The sequence below is a fragment of the Hypanus sabinus genome, chromosome 4, assembly GCF_030144855.1.
Source record: "Hypanus sabinus isolate sHypSab1 chromosome 4, sHypSab1.hap1, whole genome shotgun sequence".
NCBI classification, from domain to species: Eukaryota; Metazoa; Chordata; class Chondrichthyes; order Myliobatiformes; family Dasyatidae; genus Hypanus; species Hypanus sabinus.
This window is the reverse complement of record NC_082709.1, coordinates 78067691-78093860: the sequence shown is the minus strand read 5'-3', so window position 1 is coordinate 78093860 and position 26170 is coordinate 78067691. Positions and strand designations below refer to the sequence as shown.

General features: G+C 50.0%; 1 protein-coding gene across 1 annotated transcript in view; it reads right to left on the bottom strand.

Moving 5' to 3' along the window:
* Positions 1-14386, bottom strand: part of LOC132392129 (rac GTPase-activating protein 1-like) — a 49475-nt gene extending 35089 nt beyond the window's left edge. The window contains exons 1-11 of the mRNA XM_059965978.1: positions 14211-14386; positions 13873-13937; positions 12230-12432; positions 11616-11740; positions 9479-9560; positions 8564-8614; positions 8370-8465; positions 7484-7574; positions 3849-3991; positions 2844-3008; positions 1318-1413 (exon numbers count right to left, since the gene is read on the bottom strand). Coding sequence (XP_059821961.1) covers positions 1318-1413; positions 2844-3008; positions 3849-3991; positions 7484-7574; positions 8370-8465; positions 8564-8614; positions 9479-9560; positions 11616-11740; positions 12230-12432; positions 13873-13937; positions 14211-14386 — 1293 coding nt within the window. The remainder of the gene's footprint in view (positions 1-1317; positions 1414-2843; positions 3009-3848; positions 3992-7483; positions 7575-8369; positions 8466-8563; positions 8615-9478; positions 9561-11615; positions 11741-12229; positions 12433-13872; positions 13938-14210) is intronic.
* Between the last annotated feature and the right edge of the window lie 11784 nt (positions 14387-26170).

Genomic DNA, 26170 nt, shown 5'->3' with positions numbered 1-26170 from the left:
CCACAAATCATCAGTAAGAGATTCTGCAGATACCGGAAATAGAGTAACCGTACGCTGTTACTGTTTAAGGCTATAACAGGACCTGGGTAAAAGATCAACTCAGCCAAGTGTGAGGGGGTGCATCTTGTAACATTAAACCAGGACAGGACAGAATGAATGGTAGGTCTGCGGGGCATGTTGTAACACCAGAAATATGTCAAATTAAAAGAGGAAATCGAAAGACTATGGAGCATGGACAGGGTTTTCAGTCCCGATAGTAATATCCATCATCCCAGAGTCACTACACAATAGCTCTAAACAGTTAGGGCTACACAGCAATTTCTGTGGCAATCTCCAGAAAGCTACAATACTATACTATGGCCATAACTCAGGTTTTATCAGCTTGAGCCAAGGGAAAAAAATAAACATTTAGTGGTAATAATGTTATTTATAGAACACTTTTCATACAAAGTGCATTACAATGCAATGAAGTGAAAACATGAAAGCAAGATATAAATAAATATGAAAATAAAAGACAAAATGTTAGTTCAAAGCAAAGATAAATAAGTTTTGAGCTGGTATTTAAAAATGTCAACTGAGTTTTTGGTATTGAGTGCTACAGTTTGGGAACATACTGTTGACCTGATAATTAAATTTAAACCCTCGAAAGATAAGGGAGCAGCAGAAGACCTGGGAGTGGAGCAGAGAGTCCCGGGGTACAGGTTCATGGTTCCATGAAAGTGCTGTCACTGGTAGACAGAGAGGTGAGGAAGGCATTGGGAATTCTGGGCCTCAATCAGGGTACCGAGTGATGAACGTCAGCACTTGGGTGCTGGGACATCATGTCGTAGTTGTACAAGGCGCCAGTGAAGCCACACTTGGCAGTATTGTGTGGAGTTCTGGTGCGCCTGCTATAGGAAGGATGTCATTAAGCTGAGAGGGTGGGGAAACGTTCACAGATGTTACCAGGACTGGAGCGTTTGAGTTAGGGAGAGTCTGGACAGGATCAGAGTGTAGGGAGTGAGGGCTGACCTTATCCAGCTTTACAAGATGGTGAGGGGTATAGACAAGGTCACAGGGTAGGGGGAAATTAAAACCTAGAGGGTGCAGGTTTAAGGGGGGGGCAGTAGTTTGCACAAAACTATTGCAGCTCCAGTGACCCAGGTTTGACTCCCCACTGCTGTCTGTAACAGTTTGTACGTTCTCCCCAGGACACCCACATCCCGAAGGTGTGCGAGTTAGTGGCTTAACTGGTCAAAGGGTGTAATTGGGGCACTGGGTTGGAGGGTGCGAGGGTGCTGTTAGTGTCATGTCAAAGGTAGCGGGTCCCGTCCTCACCTCCTGTAACCCCCGGCGTTCAATCTCGCTGATGCAATGAATGACGAGCGATGGGATCATGGGGGTTGTTGGAGGAGCGAAGTCAGCAACCGTTCCCTGGAGGGGGCATCAGAGATCTCATCACAACCAATTCCCCACCTCCTACTAGAAAGGATGGGTATAACCTCCAGCTGACGAGAACCCCACCTCCAGGACCATCACAGTCCTTTACCCCAAGCTCAGCGACCACGTCCACAGCACCAGCACTGACTGTCCACCTCCACCCTAGTGTCCAGCCAATCCCGCAAGGAAAAAGTTAAACGTGACCCCTCGCTGGCAAATGCCCAAGTAACAGGAGTCTGCCAGACAAGCATTCGCTGGAGTGCAATCATTTCGAGAACAAGTCCTCAACATTTTCAGATTGAGGAGTCAGCAGCCATGGAGGAGTGCGGTGAGAAATCTTTGTCTGGGCTGGTCACGAGAGACTGGGGGGGGGGGGTGGGGGTGTACAGCTGGTACCACCAGGGGATGGAAGAGTACTAGCAATCACACAGAAAGGCTGCATGCAATACTGCCAGGCCAGTGGCTACCCTCGACAGTGACTTGTTTAATGGATGATGGGAACCATTTTGATTTCTGTCCTGCCACGACTGCGACTTCCACTCTTTCTGAATTGTATTTGTGCTTGTTCTAATAAAGTGTTTTCTTGTGGTTGAACAGTGTCCGTTGTTTGTGGATGCATATCCAAATATCCAAAGTTCCAGAAAAGAACACAATGAATTTTAAAATATTTTAGTTACACCACCCCCCCCCCAACCACCCTCTAACCTGGCTGTCGACTCCGACAGACTGGCTTTTGTTGTTTACACTATCTGTTTTCTTTTGCACATTGGCTGTTGTCAGTCTTTGTTATTTACGAGTTTTTCCCCGTAAATTCTGTTGTATTACTTTATTTTCCTGAAAATGCCCACAGAAAAACAAATCTCAAGGTCGCATGCAACATACACACAGCACTTTCTATACGCGCCTGCGATCTACAGTAATCTATGGTAAATTTTATGTATTACACAAACACTGCCACAAAACAACACATTTTATGACACGTCAGTGATAATAAACAGGACTCTGATTCCGATTCCAGCCAAACTCAGCCTGGCCCACGTTCTACCCATTGCTGGCAGGCAGCCTGTCCTCCCCCCCTAACTCCGACCCTCACCTCCCTGTTTGCCTACACTCACTCTGTTACCCATCCTCACCTTGTTGCTAAGCACCCACCAGCCCACCAGTAGTCACATGGCCTCCCTCTTTCCCATGCTCCCCATGAACACTACCTCACTAATTTTTCTGGTTTTCTGCTCTTTTTGCACCATTTATTTAAATTTTTGTATGTGCTTATTGTAATTTGTAGTTTTTCTTGTTATGTATTGCAAAGTACTACTGCTGCAGAACAACCAACTTCACGACATGAGCCAGTAATACCAAACTGGATTCTGATCCTGTGAAGACACAAACTGCCCCATGTGGACTGCGGGACCCTGGGGTCGTACCTCTCCATTTTTGACCAAGGTCGGGGTGAAGTTGGGTGCGCAGAGGGTGGGGCACAGTCTACGGCAGTCCGGGTGAGACACCAGGCAGCAACCACGGCACTTCAGTACCACCTTCCCAAACCTGATCCGTTTGCCGCAAGGAAGGCAGGATTCCGGACGGATAATCTGAGGGACAAGGAAACATCGTTCAGAGAGTACATGGCCCAGTGACCCGGGAGCAAATCAATTGCGAGGGGTCACCGGGTCAGGGTCAATCACCCCCACAGACCCTTTGGCCCATCTCTACCTGTGACAACACCTGCAAGCTGCCCCCAACTCATTTTAGGTGTGAAGGTTATTAACAGAGATAAGTTTATTGTAAACACAAGAGGTGCTGGAAATCCAGAACACACACAAAAAGCTGGAGGAACTCAGCAGGTCAGGCAGCATCTCTGGAGGGGAGTAAACAGTCAATGTTCTGAGCCGAGACCTTTCACCAGGATTGAAAAGGAAGGAGGGTGGAAGGAAGGACAAGAGGTGGGAGGTGTGCAAGCTGGCAGAGGATGGGCGAGGGGGAGGGAAGGAAGCAAGAAGCTGGAAGGCGAGAGATCAGAGAGGTACCAGGCTGAAGGAGATAACACTGGACCATGGGAGGAAGGGGAGGAGGGCAACCAGAGGGAGGCGAGAAGGGAAGGGGATAAATTACCAGAAGTTTGAGAAATTGATGTTCATGCCATCAGTTTGGAGGCGACCCAGACAGTACATCGTGTTGCCACTCCAACCTGAATGGCCTCATCGTGGTAGTAGAGGTGGCCGTAGACAAAATGGGAAAGAGAATTTACGTTAAAGTGGGTGGCCACTGGGAAATCCTGCCTTCCAGTGCTCAGACTCTGCTGGTGAGATCTTGCTATATGGCTGGAGTCCTGCACTCCCCAGCCTGCTGATGATGAGTCTGTTCTCCCTTGGGGGTGGGGTCCTTCCCCAGCAGTGCCACCCAAGCTGCCATTTCAGACTATGGCCTCTTACCGTTTTAGAGACAAAGTTGTGGGGCCTGGATGGGGCCTTGTTCTCAGGGCTGGATAATCCCCTTGGTGAGCACAGGATCCCTGCTGGAGGTGCTGGAGCAGTCTGTGGTGTCTGCTGGTTCCTCACCCCACCGTCAGCCAGCTCTGTGGGAGAAGAAAAGTGTGAGACTTGTTCTCTGCAGCACCCACTCCCTCACCCAAATTCTGCTCGACTTCTCACCCTGAGGCCGGCTCACTACCTCAAACACTGCTGGCCTACCATCCAGGCTTAGAATTGCCACTTGACTTCAGAAAAACTCAAGGGAAATGATAGAAGTCATGGAGCACTACAGAACAGAAACAGACCCTCAAGCCCATCTATGCTGTGTCAAATTCCGCTAACTCCCATCTACCCACACCCAGACCACAGCCCTTCACGCCCCTCCCATCCATGTACTTTTCCAAACTTCTCTGAAATGTTGCAATTGAACCCCCCCCCCCCAACACATGAAGGTCCCCTCCTGTTCCCTTAAACGTTTTTGGCCTTTGGATTTAACCTATGACCTCTAGTTCTAGAATGATGTCAATAAGATTGAAAGGGTGCAGAGAAAATTTACAATGATGTTGCCAGGGCTTGAGGACCCGACTTACAGGGAAAGGGTGAACAGGTTAGGACTTTATACCCTAGAGCGGAGGAGAATGAGGGGGGATTCAATGGACGTATACAAAATTGGTTAACACCAAACAATGCACTTCACTGCATATCTTGATGTACATGTGACACAAAGCCAATTTTCTTTTACTACTTAAGAGGGCCTATTCTGCATAGTATGAACAAGGAAATATACTCCGAGCCTTCGATGTTTTGCCAACCTGTTAACCTATTCTTGCATCAATCTAAATCTTCCCTCCAAGTTTCTGTTATCAGTGATGGGTGCTGACCTTTGGAAGATGTGGGGAGACTGGAGCCCATGATGGAGGTAGCTGCGGCCCAGTTGCTCTGTCCCTCTCCCTCTCTGTCCCTGTGGCCCTGCAGCTGAGTGGTGCTGTGGACTTGGAGCCGGATCCACTCCCTGGGAAGGTATTTGTGGCAACACTCCCTGGAGAACTCCATCCTCGCTGGCCCTTGTTCTGTCTCTTGGGCTGCCTCCTGCTCACCTGTTCTCCCTTTACCGGTGTGCGTCCACATCCCAGAACGTGCCGTCCACACAACTCTGCCTCACGGATTCCTCGAAGGAACGCCAGTTCTTCTTCGAGCAAAATTATGAGTGGCGTAGTTCAAATTTAATTGTCATTCAACCATATATGAATACCCATGAGTACAGCCAAATGAAACAGTGTTCCTCCGGGGCCAAGGTGCAAAACACAGACCTGACAGTCACACAGAACAAGGCATATATATGGGCTGGAATTGCTGGAAGCAATTCAGAAGGGACAGGATATCTACATCCCAAAGAGGGAGAAGGATTCTAAAGGAAAGATAACAACCATGACAAACAAGTCAAAGCCAAAGAGAGGGCATATAACAGTGCAAAAAAAAAGTCAGAAATTAGAGGATTTGGAAGCTTTTTAAAAACAGAAGGCAACTAAAAAAATCATTAAGGTAAAGATGGAACACAAAAGTAAACTAGCCAATAATATGAAAGAAGATACCAAAATTGCTTCTAATACATAAAGTGTAAACGAGAGTCAAGGGTGGATATCAGATTGCTGGAAAATGATGCTGGAGAGGTGGTAATGGGGGACAATGAAATGGCAGATGAACTGAATAAATATTTTGCATCAGTGTTCACTGTGGAAGATGCTGGCAGTGTGGAGGAAGTTCCAGGTAACAGGGGTATGAAGTTTGTGAAGTTACCATAACTAGTGAGAAGGTTCTCAGGAAACTGAAAGGTCTGAAGGTAGATGAGTCACCTGGACCAGATGGACTACACCCCAAGGTTCTGAAAGAGGGAGCTGAAGAGATTGTGGAGGCATTAGAAATTATCTTCCAAGAATTACAAAGTTCCCATGTGGCTCTGGAAAATTGGAAATGTCACTCCACTTCAAGAAGTGAGAGAGGCAGATGAAATGAAACTAGTTCGTCCAACCACAATGGTTGGGAAGACGTTGGAGTGGATTATAAAGTACGTGGTCTCAGGGCGCATGATAAAATAGGTCGTAGTCAGCATGGTTTCCTCAAGGGAAAATCTTGCGTGACAAATCTGTTGGAATTCTTTGAAGAAATAACAAGCAGGGTAGACAAAAGGAGATTTGGTTGATGCTGCGTACTTGGATTTTCAGAAAACCTTTGTCGAGGTGCCACACGTGAGGCAACTTAACAAATTACAAGCCCATGGTATTACAGGAAAGATTCTAGCATTGATAGCAGCTGATTGGCAGGAGGCAACAAATGGGAATAAAGGGGGCCTTTTCTGGTTGGCTGCCTGTGACTAGTGATGTTCCACAAGGGGCTGTGTTGGGACCAATTCTTTTTACGTTATATATCGATGATGAAATCTTTGTCGCAAAGATTGCAGACAATACAAAGATAGGTGGAGGGGCAGGTAGTTTTGAGGAAGTCGAGAAGCTACAGGAGGACAGACAGATTAGGAGAATGGGCAGAGAAATGACAGATGGAATACTGCGTCGGAAGTGTATGGTCATGCATTTTGGTAGAAAAAAAATGAAAGGGGTGATTATTTTCCAAATGGAGACAAAATACAAAAACTGAGACACAAAGGGCCTTGTGCAGGATTCCCTAAAGGTTAATTTGCAGGTAGAGTCAGGTGAGGAAAGCAAATGCAATGTTATCATTCATTTCAAGAAGACCGGATTTAAAAAAAGGATGTAATTTTGAGATTTTAAAGCACAGGTGAGGCCTCACTTGGAGTACTATGAGCAGTTACAGCCCCCCTTATTTGAGAGAGGATGTGCCGAATCTGGAGAGGGTTGAAAGGAGGTTCATGAAAATGATTCCAGGATTGAATGACTTGTCATATGACAAGCGCTCAATGGCTCTGGGCCTGTATCCACTGGAATCCAGAAGAATGAGGGGTGACCTCATTGAATGGTGAAAGGCCTTGAAAGAGTGGATGTGGAGAGAATGCTTACTATGATGGGAGAGTCGAAGACCAGAGGACACAGCCTCAGAATGGAGGTGCGTCCTTTCAGAATGGAGAAGGAGGAATTTCTTTAGCCAGCATGGTGAATCTGGAGAATTCGTTGCCACTGGCAGACAAGTCTGTATGCAATAGCCTCCCCAGCAGCGAGGATACCTTCAAAGGGCAACGCCTCAAAAGAAAAGGCAGCATCCCTCATCCATCCCATCACCGAGGACATGGCCCTCTTCTCGTTGCTATCTGCTGCAGGATTCTGAAGACACTCACTCAGAAATGGCTCCTTCCCCTCTACCATTAGGTTTCTCATTGCTTGTAATGGGTTCAGTGCCCTACCTCACTATTTTCTGCACTACTTATTTAACTTTATATTGTAGTTTTTTAAAAAACATTGCATTGCAATGCACTGCCGCCCAGAACAACCAATTTCACAGCAGCTGCTGGCGATATTAAACTTGTTTGAGTCCCTGGGCTCAGACATTTGGCACTCACTGTTCGGCCAGCAGTGATGGGCAGGGAGTGTGGACACTGGGAAATGCCCGGCCTCACAGGCACACACCTGGCATGAGGGAGCGTCTCGGCCGTGAAGCCACTGGTTGGGGCGACCCGGGGCGCTTCGGGCTCCGACTCCTGTCCACGGGCTCCGCGACCTGGCGATGGAAAACAGAGTGAGACAACAGACTGAGCTCACGCGCCCCAGCTGAGGGGTGGAGACGCACAAGATCCCGACAGCGGTGGGAGAGTTTGAACCCAGGAAGGCCGCTCTGTCCATCCAGTGAGAAAGCAGCACCAGCAGTATGATTCAGAATGGTTATTTACCACATGGAGTGAGCACCTGCTGTTTGCATCAACCAGCACAACTTCGTCTTACGGGGGCAGGTAGAGCAAGCTAGGGCTTTTCTCTTTGGAGTGCAGGAGGGCAAGAGGTAACCTGATAGAGGTGTACAAGATGACAAGGGGCACAGAGAGTGGATAGAGACATTCCCCCAGGGCAGGAACTGACAGCACAAGAAGGCATACTTTAAAGTGATTGGAGGAAAATATAGTGAGGACATCAGAGGCAAGTTCTGAAACAGAGTGATGGGTGTGCGGAACGCCCTGCCAGGGGTGGTGATAGAGCCAGATTATAACATCAGGGGTACTTACAAAATTTAGATAGGCACTTGGATGGAAAAAACTGGAGGACTATGTGGAAGGGCAAGGTGGATCTCAGGGGAGGTTAACGAGCTGGCACGTCATTGTGGGCTGAAGGGCCTGGACGTGCTGATGTAAACCAAGGAGGTGCTGGGGGCAGCCCTCAAGTGCGACCACACGTTCTCACAATGCTCAGCGATAAACACAACACCCTCAACATTCGACAACGCGGCTCCCTCCAACCCAAACCCACCGCAGACACCACAGGTGAAGGAGCCAGCTGCCCCCCTCCCTCCCACCACCCCACTCACCAAAGGGCTTCCGGCTGGGTCCAGGATCAGCTCAGAGGAAGAGCGGGACCTGCGGGTGCCGCGGGGAACGCTGTCCACGAGGATGCGGGCAGAGCACTGCAGGACAGAGCAAGTATCCCATAAATGGAGCTGCTGACGAAAGACCCCCCCCCCATGGGGCAGCATTAACTCCCCCCCTACTCCAATCTCCTTACCCTCCTATCCCGGTTCTTCGGCCTGGTCACTCTACCAGTCGTCGCTGGTACCTAGAACAGAGGCACCAGTCAACTCGACCCCTTACCGAGACCCCAGCCCCTCCCCAATGACCCCACTGACCCCCTCCACCACTCGATACCAAACCCATCCACTCCCCCCTCTCATCAAGCGCCCATATCCCCACCTCTCTGCTCCCTCCCACACCGTGTCCCCAGCCCTACACCCAGAACACAACCCATCCTGAGCCCCACCCCCTGCTACAATCCGCTTTGCTCCCCCTACCAAGACTCTGCCCCCACTCCCCTCACCGAGTCCCTGTCCTCATTCCCCCTCCACTTCCACCAGTACTCGGCTCCACAAGACAATAATTAGGCCATTCAGCCCATTGACTGTCCTTCCATTCCACCATGGCTGATTTATTGTACCCCTGAACCTCATTCTCCTGACTTCTCAGAGTAATCTTTGACACCCTGACTAATCAAGAACCTATCGACCTCCATTTTAAATATACCCAATGCCTTGGCCTCTATAGTCATCTGTGGCAATGAATTCCACAGATTCATCACCCTTTGGCTGAAGAAATCCCTCCTCACAGATGAGGGACGTCCATCTCTGTTCTAAATGAAAGGGACGTTCTATTCTGAGGCTGTGCCCTCTGGTCCCAGACTCTCCCACGATTGAAAATACCCTCTCCATGTCTACTTAATCTAGGCCTTTCAATATTCGAAATGTTTTGACAAAATCCCCCCCCCCCAACGGCCAAGCACAATTACCCCTCAGAAACCCAGCCAGTACCTCACCTACCCTCTGTACACCGTCATCCACCATCCCTCCCACACCCCCAACTCCTGTCGGGACACACAAACCCACCTGATATGCCCCCCCCCCCCACAACAGCAGCGACCCTGACCCACCAACATCTCGTCGCTGGTCCGGTCATAGCTGATGCCCGAGTGAGAGAGGTTGGACATCAGAGTCTCCTCCACCGTGGGGAACCTGTGGGCAGAGGAGTATGTTTACGTAGCATCCCATGTCTGTGGAAGGTTGGGGGAGTGAAGAAGTCAAGAGTGACCCGGTTCCGGTGCGAGGGGGGAGCTGTTTCGGACATCAGACAGACCCAGGAGCAGGGCAGTAATGCTGAACTTCCAACGGTCCCACATCAGATCAATGGAGCCAGTGAAAAGGCCTCATCCCCCCCCCCACCTGAGTCCCTAATCCATCCCTTTCCCACCTTGAGGAATGGTTTCACAAACCCCCTCCCCACCTTCCACCCACAGCTCCAAGCCCAACACTTCTGTCCAAGATGGAGCACAGGCAGTGAGCTCCCTCTTCGGCCCAGCCACCTTCAGAGCCACACCAGGATGGGTGACGAGTTGGACAGAGACCCCTCAGGGCCAGGGACATGGTGTGTGCTCAGCAGGATGGGTGACGAGTTGGACATGGTGTGCACTCAGCAAGACTGGAGATGGCTTATTACCATCATGTTTTGTGAGATATAGTGAAAATCTTTGCCCCCTATGCTCTTCGTACAATCAGATATTTACACTTCAGGCAGAACAAGGCAACGACCCAGAGCAGTGAACGAAGAGTTAAGCTCAAGGCCGGCAATCCCCCAGGACGGTTGCAATGAGATCCAAGGCAAAACAACAGGATGCGGAGTGACGTGTCATAGTCACAGAGGACAGCGCAGTGCAGGTAGACAGTAAAGCGTAGGATCATAATATGGAACATGGAATAGTACAGCACAGGAACAGGCCATTCGGCCCACACTGTTGTGCTGACTCAACTAAAAAACACCCAAATACTAATCTCTCCTACCTACACCACGTCCATATCCCTCCATCTTCCTTGCATCCGTGTGCCTATCCAAATGTCTCTTAAAAGCCTCTGATGTATTTGCCTCCACCTCCATACCAGTGCATCCCAGACATGCACAACTCTGAGTAAAAAAAAAGTTACCCCTCACATCCCCCTTGAACCTCACCCCTCTCATCTTCAGTGCATGATCTCTGGCATTTGACACCGAGGTACACATATACTGTGAGGTTAGAGGCCACCTCGTCACGGTAAGGCATTGTTCGATTGTTATACAGCTGTGGGGTTGATGCAGTCCTTGAGCCTAGTGGTAGGTTCTTTCTGGCTTTTGTATCTTCAGCATGATTTTTTTGGGGTGGGGAGAGAGAATGTCCAGGATGGATGGAGGGGGGGTCTTTGATTATTGTGGCTACCCTCCTGAGATAGCAAGTACAGACAGAGTCCATGGAGGGGACGTGCTGAGCTGAGCCACAACCCTCAGCGGTTACCAAACCAAGCTCAGACACGTTTTCTTGACAGGACAGCTTTTGCATCTTCTGCCCAGTGGGGAAGGGGTCAAGACTGTGGAAAGGCGGCACCAGCCAAGCAACTCGTGTAAAACAAGATGTCACACTGACACAATGCAATCCAGAGCAGTGACAGCGGATCTGGGGAATGAAACATTCCAGGAGGGGGTGTGGAGGGGGTGCAGAAGAGCTTCACCAGGTTGGACTAACATGGGCTGTTCTCTCTGCAGCGGTGAAGGCTGACAAAGAACCCGATAGAAGATTCCAAAATTATGAGAAGCAAAGATAGAGTCAGAGTCTTCTCCGTGTAGAAATGTCGAACACCAGAGGGCTTTCATTTCAGTGATGGGGGAAGTTTCATGATATGGTGTATGCCTGGGAAGTGCTGCCAGGGGTGGTATTGGAACAGAGGTATTTGAGGTATTTGCACAGATGAACAGGTAGGGAATGGGAAAAGGGTGGTACAGATTGTGCGCGGGTGGAAGGGAAGTTTAACTTGACATAGTCAACACAGACATGGTGTGCCAAAGGGCCTGTTCTGCCATTCACACTCTCCCAACAGAACCTCTCAAAGACACAGACCAGTCGAGCTCCCCTCAAGGTCATACACTACCCCGACTGGGAAAAAGCTCCACATCTTTATCACTGGGTCCAAACCCAGATGCCCCTGCCCAGAGGCTTGGTGGGAGACCCATGATGTCAGTGTGGGGGAAGCGCAGCATCATGGTACCTGCTTCTGGTGGCCCCAGAGTGGCTGTTCAGCACGTTCAGAATATTCTCCCGGTCTTCGGCCTGTAGGCCCAAGGCTGGACCCTCACAACTCAGCACGTCATGGATCAACTGGAGACGCCGTTCCTGGGTGTGGGGTGGGTGGGGTGAGTGGGGAAAGAGAGAATTGGGGAGGAACACAGAATGTAGAACAGTACAGGCCTTTTGGCCCAGAATGTTGTGCCGACCTTTTAATCTACTCTAAGATCACTTTAACCCTTCCCTCCCACAGAATCTTCCATTTTTCTATTACCTGTGCCAAGAGTCTCTTAAATATTCCTAATGTACCTGACTCCACCACCACCCCGACAAGTCATTCCATGCACCCGCCACTCTGCGTGTAAAAAACTTGGCTCTGATATTTCTCCCTCGCCCCATCCTTTCCTACAATTGCCTTAAAATTGTGCCTCTTGAGGAGCCATGATGGAATGTCAGAGCAGACTCGATGGTCAAGTGGACTAATTCTGCTCCTCGGCTTTACGCTAATGTTTGATTGGGCTTGCCAATCCCCACCCCCGCTGGGCTGGGGCCCCTCTCTACAGCTGCTGCAATGGGCTTCCCCCGACACCCGCCTACCAGCTGCTCGCAAGCCAGCTCCGCCTTGTGCCTTCGCTTCAGCTCAATGTCCAGCTGATGTCGGGCATGCTTGAGGTGGACCTCCAGAGATGTCTTCTCCAGCTGCACCTCAGCCAGGAGGTTCCGGCTGGCCGCCAGTTCTTCCTCCGCCGCCTTCCACTTCTGACGGCACCTCTCAAAGCTGAGAGCCAGCTGGTAGAACGCTGGAAGGCAAGAGGGGCATTTTCACCTCACGTTTGGCAAGACATTCCAGACCTGAGCAGTCCCAACTCCACAACGGACACGTACACGGGACTCCGGCTCTGCGGCCAAGTTTCTGAATGATACGAAGATAGGAGGAGGGGATGGCAGTAGTGAGGAAACAGGAAGTGGGCAGAAGGGCTCAGACCGATCGGGAGAATGGGTAAAGTGGCAGATGGAGTATAGTGTTGGGAAGGGTGTGGTCATGCACTTTCATAAATGGAATAAAGGCAGAGACTGTTCTCCAAATGGGAGGAGAATTCTGAACTCAGGTGCAAGGAGACTTGGGGATCTTCATGCAGGATTCCCCAATGGTTAACTTGCCGGAAGGAAGGAAGGCAAATACAATGTTAACATTCGCTTCCAGGGGACTAGAAGATAAAAGCACAGATGTAAAGTTAAGGCTTTACAAGGCATTGGTTAGACCACACTCGGTGTATTGGGAGCCGTTCTGTGCCCCTTATCCAAGGATGGACGTGCTTACACAAGAGATGGTCAAGAGGACATTAACAAGAACATTCCCAAGAATGAAAGGGTTAATTTATGAGGCGCGTTTGATGGCTCGGGCCTGTACTCGCTGGAGTTTAGAAGAATGAGGGGTGATCTTATTGAAGCCCATTGAATATTGAAAGGCCTGGATAGAGTGGTTGTGGAAAGGATGTTTCCTATACAGAGGAGTCCAGGACCAGAGGGCACAGCCTGAAAATAGAAGGACATTTCTCTACAACAGAGACAAGGAGGAACTTCTTTCGGCTTTAGGGGGCAACAGGGCAACAGAAAGAGGGAATGCCATGGCTGTGTCCAGTAACAGAGAGCAAGCAGACAGTGGAGGAGATGATTAGATAAAATTTAGCCTCATTTTTCACATGTACAGCAAAGAATAAAAGTTTAAAGTTCAAATTCAAAGTAAATCTATTACCGAAGTACCTATGTCACCATATTACTACCCACAGATCCACTTTCTTACAGGCATTCACAGTAGAAGAAAAACCAGGATTCAAGAATATTTAATGTCATTTCCTGTAGACAAGTGAAAAGGAGAACAAAATAATTGTTACTCCAGACCCTATGCACAAAAAAGAAATCACAGATGATAAAGGACAATATAAATACATAGATAGCTTATTACATTGACTGAATGTCCATAAAGGGGGTGGGGTGGAGGGTTAGTGGGTGGGGGTGTTGATCGGCTTGGGGAAAGTAGCTGTTTTTGAGTCTGGTGGTCCTGGTGTGGATGCTACGCAGCCCCCTCCCTGATGGGAGTGGGACAAACCACCCATGAGCAGGGTGGGTGGGAGGGTTCCTTCATATTACCAGCCCATTTCTGACACCTTTCTGTATCTAGGTCCTTGCTGGCAGGTAGGCTGGTGCCCATGATGCATTGGACAGTTTTGACTACCCACCATGGAGTCTTCCCGTCTGCCACAGTTCAGCTTCCGTACCAAACAGGACGCTCTCCACCGTATATCTGTGAAATGACACGAGTATGGATGTCCAGCTCTCTTCAGCCTCCTCAGAAAGTAGAGGTGTTGCTGAGCGTAGGAAGTGTTCTGGGACCATGAGAGGTTGTGTGATGTGCACTCCCAGAAGAGTGGAACTGCCTCAGTTTCCATTGCCGTGCCTCTGATGTAACGGGGGGGGGGGGGGGGGGGGGGGAGGGGGAGGGCTGAGAGTTCTCCTGAAGCCAATAACCATCTCCTTTGTCCTGTTGACATTAAGGAAGAGGTTATTTGCCCAGCACCTGGCCTCGAGCTCTTTCAACTTCCCTCTGTAGGCCGTTTCCGCATCGTTGGTGATGAGTCCCACCGCGGTTGTGTCACCAGTGAACCTGACGATGTGATTGGTTGGGTACTTGTCCGTGCAGTTGTGTGTGGACAGAGTGTACAGCAGTGGGGGCTCCCGTGCTGAGCGGTGCATCCCGACCTTGCTGTCTGTTGATCAGGAAGTCTGACGCCCGGCTACACAGCGATGGGTCCAGAGAAGGAGGAAGAGTTTGTGCAGCAAGGTCTGCGGGACAATAGTGGTGATTCTGACGTGGGCCCTGGTTGTCTCGGTGTGTCAGGGCCAGGTGAACGACACATGCTGTGCACCCTGGCAGAGCCATTCTGTCAGTGAGCCCATTGCTGAGTGTCCGATGTGACAGAAAATAACAGAGTCAATGAAACGGCCAACATTCAGAAGATGACTGTCGTGTAATACATACAATGACATGTGTATCAGTCAACAATCTGAGGATGCGCTGGGGGCAGCCCACAAGCGTCACCACTTCCCAGCACCGATCTAACACGCCCACAACTTACATACCCTAACCGGTACGTCTTTGGACTGTGGGAGGAAACCAGAGCACCCGGAGGAAACCCACGTAGTCACAGGGAGAATGTGCAAACTCCTTACAGACAGCGACAGGAACTGAACCCCAATGGCTGGTGCTGTAAACTACACGACTGTGCCAAGGGTTCAATTGTGGGCCACCCACAGCACTCATCAGTCCTGTCCTGGGCAACACGAACCAGGACACTGATCACAGGCAGCAGGACGGACAGGAGCCCTGGCCTCCCACAACACGGACTCAGAGTTCAGAAAGTGGGTGGGCACGAGGCCAACCTGAAGAGCAGCAACCCGGCCTCACAGGGCAGTACCAACTACCAAATGCCACCTGGCCACATCTGTCCAAGATTTACCATCACGAACATAATAAAGTGGCCAATTTATTAGGTACTCCTGCTGGTTAATGCAGATACCTAATCAGCCAATCATGTGGCAGCAACTCAATACATGAAAGAATGCAGACGTGGTCAGAAGGCTCAGCTATTGTTCAAACTTCAGAATGGGGGAGAAATGTGATCTAAGTGACTTCAGTGCGGAATGATTGTTGGTGCCAGATGGGGTGGTTTGAGTATCTCAGAAACTGCTGACCGCCTGGGATTTTTCAGCACAACAGTCTCTAGAGTTTACAGAATGGCGAGAGAAACAGTGAGCGGCAGTTCTGAGGGCGGAGAATCAAGCTCACAGCAAAGTGACAGTATCTCAGATAACCAGAGTGTGCAGAAGACAGCCGCGGGACACCACTCCAGGCTCGACCCGGCCCCGTACTGAAGAAAGCGGCTGCTGAGTGTGACACGTCGCGGCAGCAGGACAGAGCAAGTTACAAAAATACTACAACTTTCCATAGATGTGAAACAATAAAGCGCAAGACAGTGAAGTTCGAGTTCAGAGCGCCCCCCCCCATTCGGAAACGGCAGCCACCTTGTTCGGTGTGGGGGGGGACGCATTCGGCCAGCCGCAGGGCAGCGTCCAGTCTCCGCTCCAGCATTTCCCTAAACGTCGTCATGAGTGCGGGAGGATAGCGGACTCGGTCCGGATCCGCCTCCACCTCTCTCTCCCCCCGGGATCACGGTGAAGAAGGCACCGGCAGCGGGCTCCCTTTAACAGCTGCCGATAATTGTTCAATTAACACCCGCGCACCGCCGACCGCTGAGGGGTTAATCAGCCAGCGGTCCCCATCCACCGGGCCGCGGGGAATTGATTTGATTCAACTGCAACTTCCCTCATTCCCTGTCACGCCCACTGATTAATTTGAACGCACGCGAGATCATTACCCAGTGAGGTCATTACCCACGCGAGATCATTACCCACATGAGATCATTACCCACGCGAGATCATTACCCACGCGAGGTCGTTACCCACACGAGATCATTACCCACACGAGATCATTACCCACGCGAGATCATTACCCACACGAGATCATTACCCACACGAGATCATTACCCACACGAGATCATTACCCACACGAGATCATTACCCACGCGAGATCATTACCCACACGAGATCATTACCCACGCGAGATCATTACCCACACGAGATCATTACCCACGCGAGATCATTACCCACGCGAGATCATTACCCACACGAGATCATTACCCACGCGAGATCATTACCCACACGAGATCATTACCCACACGAGATCATTACCCACGCGAGATCATTACCCACATGAGATCATTACCCACATGAGATCATTACCCACACGAGGTCGTTACCCACGCGAGGTCGTTACCCACACAAGGTCATTACCCACGCGAGATCATTACCCACGCGAGATCGTTACCCACGCGAGATCGTTACCCACGCGAGATCATTACCCAGTGAGGTCGTTACCCAGTGAGGTCATTACCCACACAAGGTAATTACCCACGCGAGGTCATTACCCACGCGAGATCGTTACCCACACGAGGTTGTTACCCACGCGAGATCATTACCCACACAAGGTCATTACCCACGCGAGATCGTTACCCACGTGAGATCGTTGCCCAAGCGAGATCATTACCCACACAAGGTCATTACCCACGCGAGATCGTTACCCACGTGAGATCGTTACCCACGCGAGATCATTACCCAGTGAGGTCATTACCCACACAAGGTCGTTACCCACGCGAGATCATTACCCATGCGAGGTCATTACCCACATGAGATTATTACCCACGTGAGATCATTACCCACGTGAGGTCGTTACCCACGCGAGATCGTTACCCACACAAGATCATTACCCACACGAGATCATTACCCACACGAGATCGTTACCCACGTGAGGTCGTTACCCACGCGAGATCATTACCCACACAAGGTCATTACCCACGCGAGATCGTTACCCACGCGAGATCATTACCCACACGAGGTCGTTACCCACGCGAGATCATTACCCACACGAGATCGTTACCCATGCGAGGTCATTACCCACATGAGATCATTACCCACGTGAGGTCGTTACCCACGCGAGATCATTACCCACACGAGGTCATTACCCACGCGAGATCATTACCCACACGAGATCATTACCCACACGAGATCGATACCCACGCGAGGTCATTACCCACATGAGATCATTACCCACATGAGATCATTACCCACACGAGGTCATTACCCACATGAGATCATTACCCAGTGAGGTCATTACCCACACGAGATCGTTACCCACGCGAGGTCATTACCCACATGAGATCATTACCCACGCGAGATCGTTACCCACACGAGGTCGTTACCCACGCGAGATCATTACCCACACAAGGTCATTACCCACGCGAGATCGTTACCCACGCGAGATCGTTGCCCACGCGAGATCATTACCCACATGAGGTCGTTACCCACGCGAGATCGTTACCCACACGAGATCGTTGCCCACGCGAGATCATTACCCACACGAGATCGTTACCCAGTGAGGTCATTACCCACACAAGGTCGTTACCCACGCGAGATCATTACCCACACGAGGTCATTACCCACGCGAGATCATTACCCACGCGAGATCATTACCCACGCGAGGTCATTACCCACATGAGATCATTACCCACGCGAGGTCGTTACCCACGCGAGATCATTACCCACACGAGATCATTACCCACACGAGGTCATTACCCACACGAGATCATTACCCACGCGAGATCATTACCCACGTGAGGTCTTTACCCACATGAGATCATTACCCACACGAGATCATTACCCACACGAGGTCATTACCCACGCGAGGTCGTTACCCACACGAGATCGTTACCCACACGAGATCATTACCCACGCGAGATCATTACCCACACGAGATCATTACCCACACGAGGTCATTACCCACGCGAGATCGTTACCCACATGAGATCATTACCCACATGAGATCATTACCCACGCAAAGTCGTTACCCACGCAAAGTCGTTACCCACGCGAGGTCTTTACCCACATGAGATCATTACCCACATGAGATCATTACCCACACGAGATCATTACCCACGCGAGATCGTTACCCACATGAGATCGTTACCCACACGAGATTGTTACCCACACAAGATCATTACCCACACGAGATCATTACCCACACGAGATCATTACCCACACGAGATCATTACCCACGCGAGATCGTTACCCACATGAGATCGTTACCCACACGAGATTGTTACCCACACAAGATCATTACCCACATGAGATCATTACCCACACGAGATCATTACCCACACGAGATCATTACCCACACGAGATCATTACCCACATGAGATCATTACCCACACGAGATCATTACCCACGCGAGATCGTTACCCACGCGAGATCATTACCCACACGAGATCATTACCCACACGAGATCATTACCCACACGAGATCATTACCCACATGAGATCATTACCCACACGAGATCATTACCCACGCGAGATCGTTACCCACGCGAGATCATTACCCACACGAGATCATTACCCACACGAGGTCATTACCCACGCGAGATCGTTACCCACATGAGATCATTACCCACATGAGATCATTACCCACGCAAAGTCGTTACCCACGCAAAGTCGTTACCCACGCGAGGTCTTTACCCACATGAGATCATTACCCACATGAGATCATTACCCACACGAGATCATTACCCACGCGAGATCGTTACCCACATGAGATCGTTACCCACACGAGATTGTTACCCACACAAGATCATTACCCACACGAGATCATTACCCACACGAGATCATTACCCACACGAGATCATTACCCACGCGAGATCGTTACCCACATGAGATCGTTACCCACACGAGATTGTTACCCACACAAGATCATTACCCACACGAGATCATTACCCACACGAGATCATTACCCACGCGAGATCGTTACCCACATGAGATCGTTACCCACACGAGATTGTTACCCACACAAGATCATTACCCACACGAGATCATTACCCACACAAGATCATTACCCACATGAGATCATTACCCACGCGAGATCATTACCCACACGAGATCATTACCCACGCGAGGTCTTTACCCACACGAGATCATTACCCACACAAGATCATTACCCACACGAGATCATTACCCACGCGAGATCATTACCCACACGAGATCATTACCCACGCGAGGTCTTTACCCACACAAGATCATTACCCACACGAGATCATTACCCACGCGAGATCATTACCCACATGAGATCATTACCCAGTGAGGTCTTTACCCACACGAGATCATTACCCAGTGAGGTCATTACCCACGCGAGATCATTACCCACACGAGATCATTACCCACACGAGATCATTACCCACATGAGATCATTACCCACACGAGATCATTACCCACATGAGATCATTACCCACATGAGATCATTACCCAGTGAGGTCATTACCCACACGAGATCATTACCCACACGAGATCGTTACCCACACGAGATCATTACCCACATGAGATCATTACCCACATGAGATCATTACCCAGTGAGGTCATTACCCACACGAGATCATTACCCACACGAGATCGTTACCCACATGAGATCATTACCCACACGAGATCGTTACCCACACGAGATCATTACCCACACGAGATCATTACCCACGCGAGGTCTTTACCCACACGAGATCATTACCCTGTGAGGTCATTACCCACATGAGATCGTTACCCACATGAGATCGTTACCCACACGAGATCATTACCCACGCGAGGTCTTTACCCACATGAGATCATTACCCACATGAGATCATTACCCAGTGAGGTCATTACCCACACGAGATCATTACCCACACGAGATCGTTACCCACATGAGATCATTACCCACACGAGATCGTTACCCACACGAGATCATTACCCACACGAGATCATTACCCACGCGAGGTCTTTACCCACACGAGATCATTACCCTGTGAGGTCATTACCCACATGAGATCGTTACCCACATGAGATCGTTACCCACACGAGATCATTACCCACGCGAGGTCTTTACCCACACGAGATCATTACCCTGTGAGGTCATTACCCACATGAGATCATTACCCACGTGAGGTCTTTACCCACACAAGATCGTTACCCACACGAGATCATTACCCAGTCCGGTCGTTACCCACACGAGATCATTACCCACGTGAGGTCTTTACCCACACGAGATCGTTACCCACACAAGATCATTACCCAGTCCGGTCGTTATCCACACAAGATCATTACCCACGTGAGGTCTTTACCCACACGAGATCGTTACCCACGCGAGATCATTACCCAGTCCGGTCGTTACCCACACAAGATCATTACCCACGTGAGGTCTTTACCCACACGAGATCGTTACCCACACAAGATCATTACCCAGTCCGGTCTTTACCCACATGAGATCGTTACCCACGCGAGATCATTACCCACACGAGGTCATTACCCACGCGAGATCATTACCCACGCGAGATCATTACCCACGCGAGGTCATTACCCACATGAGATCATTACCCACGCGAGGTCGTTACCCACGCGAGATCATTACCCACACGAGATCATTACCCACACGAGGTCATTACCCACACGAGATCATTACCCACGCGAGATCATTACCCACGTGAGGTCTTTACCCACATGAGATCATTACCCACACGAGATCATTACCCACACGAGGTCATTACCCACGCGAGGTCGTTACCCACACGAGATCGTTACCCACACGAGATCATTACCCACGCGAGATCATTACCCACACGAGATCATTACCCACACGAGGTCATTACCCACGCGAGATCGTTACCCACATGAGATCATTACCCACATGAGATCATTACCCACGCGAGGTCTTTACCCACATGAGATCATTACCCACACGAGATCATTACCCACGCGAGATCGTTACCCACATGAGATCGTTACCCACACGAGATTGTTACCCACACAAGATCATTACCCACACGAGATCATTACCCACACGAGATCATTACCCACACGAGATCATTACCCACGCGAGATCGTTACCCACATGAGATCGTTACCCACACGAGATTGTTACCCACACAAGATCATTACCCACACGAGATCATTACCCACACGAGATCATTACCCACATGAGATCATTACCCACACGAGATCATTACCCACGCGAGATCGTTACCCACATGAGATCGTTACCCACACGAGATTGTTACCCACACAAGATCATTACCCACACGAGATCATTACCCACACGAGGTCTTTACCCACACGAGATCATTACCCACACGAGATCATTACCCACACGAGATCATTACCCACACGAGATCATTACCCACGCGAGGTCTTTACCCACGCGAGGTCTTTACCCACACAAGATCATTACCCACACGAGATCATTACCCACGCGAGATCATTACCCACATGAGATCATTACCCAGTGAGGTCTTTACCCACACGAGATCATTACCCAGTGAGGTCATTACCCACACGAGATCATTACCCACATGAGATCATTACCCACATGAGATCGTTACCCACACGAGATCATTACCCACGCGAGGTCTTTACCCAGACGAGATCATTACCCTGTGAGGTCATTACCCACATGAGATCATTACCCACGTGAGGTCTTTACCCACACAAGATCGTTACCCACACGAGATCATTACCCAGTCCGGTCGTTACCCACACGAGATCATTACCCACGTGAGGTCTTTACCCACACGAGATCGTTACCCACACAAGATCATTACCCAGTCCGGTCGTTACCCACACAAGATCATTACCCACGTGAGGTCTTTACCCACACGAGATCGTTACCCACGCGAGATCATTACCCAGTCCGGTCGTTACCCACACAAGATCATTACCCACGTGAGGTCTTTACCCACACGAGATCGTTACCCACACAAGATCATTACCCAGTCCGGTCTTTACCCACATGAGATCGTTACCCACACGAGATCATTACCCAGTCCGGTCGTTATCCACACAAGATCATTACCCACGTGAGGTCTTTACCCACACAAGATCATTACCCACACGAGATCATTACCCACACTTCATCCATGTCAGCACTGGAAGAAGACCAACTCCTCGAGCTTACAAATGACAGTGGGCTGAAAAGTCTGTTCACATAACATTTCTGCCGACATTCTGGATCAAAGTCAAGGCTAAATATCCTGAGATAGCCATGAAAGCACAGAAAATGTTGCTTCCATCTCCAACTCATATCCCTGCGAAGCGTGGTTTTCTGCAGTGAATGCAATGAAAACTAAATTGCGGAATAGACAGGACACAAGGAACCCCCTTCGAGTATCACTGTCTCCCATCGGCCCACGATGGGACCGTCTTGTTGCAGGGAAACAAGCCCAGGGCTCCCACTGATTCAGCGATATTGGTGTGTTGCAATGATTTTATATGCTCATAGGAGGAAAATATGCATTGTGATTAATATTAAATTCATTAAATAAACCTTATTAGAAACGAAATTGAGTGTATTAGCCACTTGTAAGTGACTTAGTTGACTTATCCGGTTATTCCGGTTATATTTGACTTATTCCGGTTGTGATTAACATCCCCCCCGCCCACCGGTCAATATTAAACCAGTCGGCGGTGCGGAAAAGGTTGGGGACCCTTGTAATAAGGAGTGGGCCAGACTGCAGGTAAAGTGCTGTGGGCAGTCTCAGCCCGCTTGCCTCAGGAAGGGCTTGCGGCATCGGTCCAGAGGAGGTTCACAACAATCATCCCGGGGATGAAGGAGCTAAAGTCTGAGGGCCATTTGATGGCTCTGGGCCTGTGGTTTAGAGGAATAAGAGGGGAATCTCTGAAACCTATCGAATATTGAAAGGGTGGATGTGGAGAGGGAGTCTGGGAACAGAGGGTACAGCCTCAGAACAGAGGGACATCCATCTAGAACAGAGATGAGGAGGGATCCCTTTGGATGGTGAGTCTGTGGAATTCATTGCCATGGCTGGCTGTGGAGGCCAAGTCATTGGGTATATTTAAAGTTGAGGTTGATAGGTTCTTAATTAGTCAGGGTGTCATTACAGGGAGAAAGGGGTTGGGAGGGATAATAAATTAGCCATGATGGAATGGCAGAGCAGACTCAAAGGGCCAAATGACCTAATGCTGTTCCTGTGTTTTATGATCTTCTAGACTGTCGGGTTAGATCTTGGAAGATATTGGTCCCAGCACCCACACCACTGTGTCCTCCACCTCCACCCCAGGGTGCAACCACCCACACCCCCTTGCATTGTTAACCACCCTGTTAACAGTGGGCTGGGTTTGCAGGAATGAATTCTGTACAGAGTCACGTTTTATCATCGTGTGTTATTATCCTGTGTCAACATTTGCACATGAAGCTCAACAAACCATTTACACGTTCTGTGTTTACCTTTGCCCTGTGAAGTTCCCTGGACTTGTATCCCAAACTTCCTCTTCCTCTGATCCTAACCAGAGTGTCACCCTCAGCCACGTCTCAGGATTGGAATAAGGTCTAATACCACTGGCACTTCCCATGAAATGTATTGTCGTGTGGCTGCAGTACGGTGCAACACTTAATGTTTAAAACTGAAAATTACAAATGGAAATTACAAATGGGTTCCAATTAATTGGGACGCATTGGGACGAGTACATTTTGGCCCAGTTAAGCAGCTGTCCCAATTAGCCAAAGTTTTATGGAAATAGTTAAAAAGGTATAAAAAAGACAAGCAGTAACAATGTATGTATTTACATGAAATACAGAACAAATTAGAACATCACCATCAGTACTATAAAGCTGTGTGTTAGTTCCTAATAGTTATCAGTGAAGGAATTCATCCAGTGCACACAATGAACAAAATCAGCTTAGACCCCAGAAGGACTGCCTCCAGACAATGCTGTCCCTGACGGCATCCTCCAGATCTTCAGTTTCATTGAAACATTCACAGTGATTATCGATACCTCCAAATTCTTCGTAGGCCCTAACTTGTTGAAGTAGTGAAGTCGCTCTTGGCCATTTCTGGCATCTCCAAGCCTAAGCGCTTGAAACCTCCGTGATCGAAACTGTTCTGACTAGTCTATCACTTACTTCTCGCCAACTATCAGTGACAAAAATCACTGCTGTTTACGACACGACTGACTCTACTTCCAAACTGTTCATTCTAAGCATGGTGTAGCGTCTAACGGCCACACAAATGTATGTGACAGGTACCAGTTAGAAGTGGTTCAGCCAGCCTCCTGTCCCAGTTAGGTGACATGGTGTTCCAAATTAGCAAAGGGAATCAGGGCAATCTTGTTAATTAGGTTTTGTTCTTTAAGAATTGTCACACATAAGCAGCTGCCCTGAATAACTGATGGCCTAATTAACCAGAATCCAGCATGTATATGTACCGCATGTATAAATTTAAAAAGTAGTGCAGAAAGAGAGCAAAAATTAGAGAAAGGAAGAGTGTTTATGGGTTCATTGAGAATCTCCCTGATGAGAAGAGGGCATGACCTGGGTGACGGGGGTCCTGAATGATGGATGTCACCTTTTTGAGGCATAATCACCTTTTGACAATGTCCTTGTTGCCGGGGATTCTAGCCAATGCCGGGAAGGCTAGCCGATGCCAGGGAGTCTAGCCGATGCTGGGGAGTCTAGCTGATGCTGGGGAGTCTAGCTGATGCTGGGGAGTCTAGCTGATGCTGGGGCGTCTAGCCGATTCCGGGAACTGGGGCGTCTAGCCGATTCCGGGAACTGGGGAGTCTAGCCGATGCCGGACAGTCTAGCCGATGCCAGGGAGTCTAGCCAATGCCGGGGGGTCTAGCCGATTCCGGGAAGGCTAGCCAATGCCAGGGAGTCTAGCCGATGCTGGGGAGTCTAGCTGATGCCAGGAAGGCTAGCTGATGCTGGGGAGTCTAGCCGATTCCGGGAACTGGGGAGTCTAGCCGATGCCGGGCAGTCTAGCTGATGCCAGGGAGTCTAGCCGATTCCGGGGAGTCTAGCCGATGCCGGGGAGTCTAGCCGATGCCGGGAAGGCTAGCTGATGCTGGGGAGTCTAGCCGATGCCGGGCAGTCTAGCCGATGCCGGGGAGTCTAGCCGATTCCAGGGAGTCTAGCCGATGCCGGGCAGTCTAGCCGATTCCAGGGAGTCTAGCCGATGCCGGGCAGTCTAGCCGATGCTGGGAAGGCTAGCTGATGCTGGGGAGTCTAGCCGATGCCAGGAAGTCTAGCCGATTCCAGGGAGTCTAGCCGATGCCGGGAAGTCTAGCTGATTCTGGGGAGTCTAGCCGATTCCGGGGAGTCTAGCTGATTCCGGGAAGGCTAGCCGATGCTGGGGCGTCTAGTCGATTCCGGGAACTGGGGAGTCTAGCCGATGCCGGGCAGTCTAGCTGATGCCAGGGAGTCTAGCCGATTCCGGGGAGTCTAGCCGATGCTGGGGAGTCTAGCCGATGCCGGGAAGGCTAGCTGATGCTGGGGAGTCTAGCCGATGCCGGGCAGTCTAGCCGATGCCGGGGAGTCTAGCCGATTCCAGGGAGTCTAGCCGATGCCGGGCAGTCTAGCCGATTCCAGGGAGTCTAGCCGATGCCGGGCAGTCTAGCCGATGCTGGGAAGGCTAGCTGATGCTGGGGAGTCTAGCCGATGCCAGGAAGTCTAGCCGATTCCAGGGAGTCTAGCCGATGCCGGGAAGTCTAGCTGATTCTGGGGAGTCTAGCCGATTCCGGGGAGTCTAGCCGATTCCGGGAAGGCTAGCTGATGCCAGAGCTGACTGAGTTTGCAAGTTGCTGCAGCTTTTTCCGATCCTGTGCAGTGGCCCCTCCATTCCAGATGGTATGGAGCACTCCTCTGTGTTCTTTGTGACTTCCTTCTTTGAACACAGGTCTTGACTGACCAGCCCAGCCCTGTCCCATGACACTGTCGATTCTCCTGCTAGGGCATCGGTTCCTGCACAGTCGAACTGAAGCCTGTTCAGACTTTCCTTATGCCTGTAATCTAACGCACCGCACAGACAAAATGCTGGAGGAGCTCAGCAAGTTCCCTGACTACACC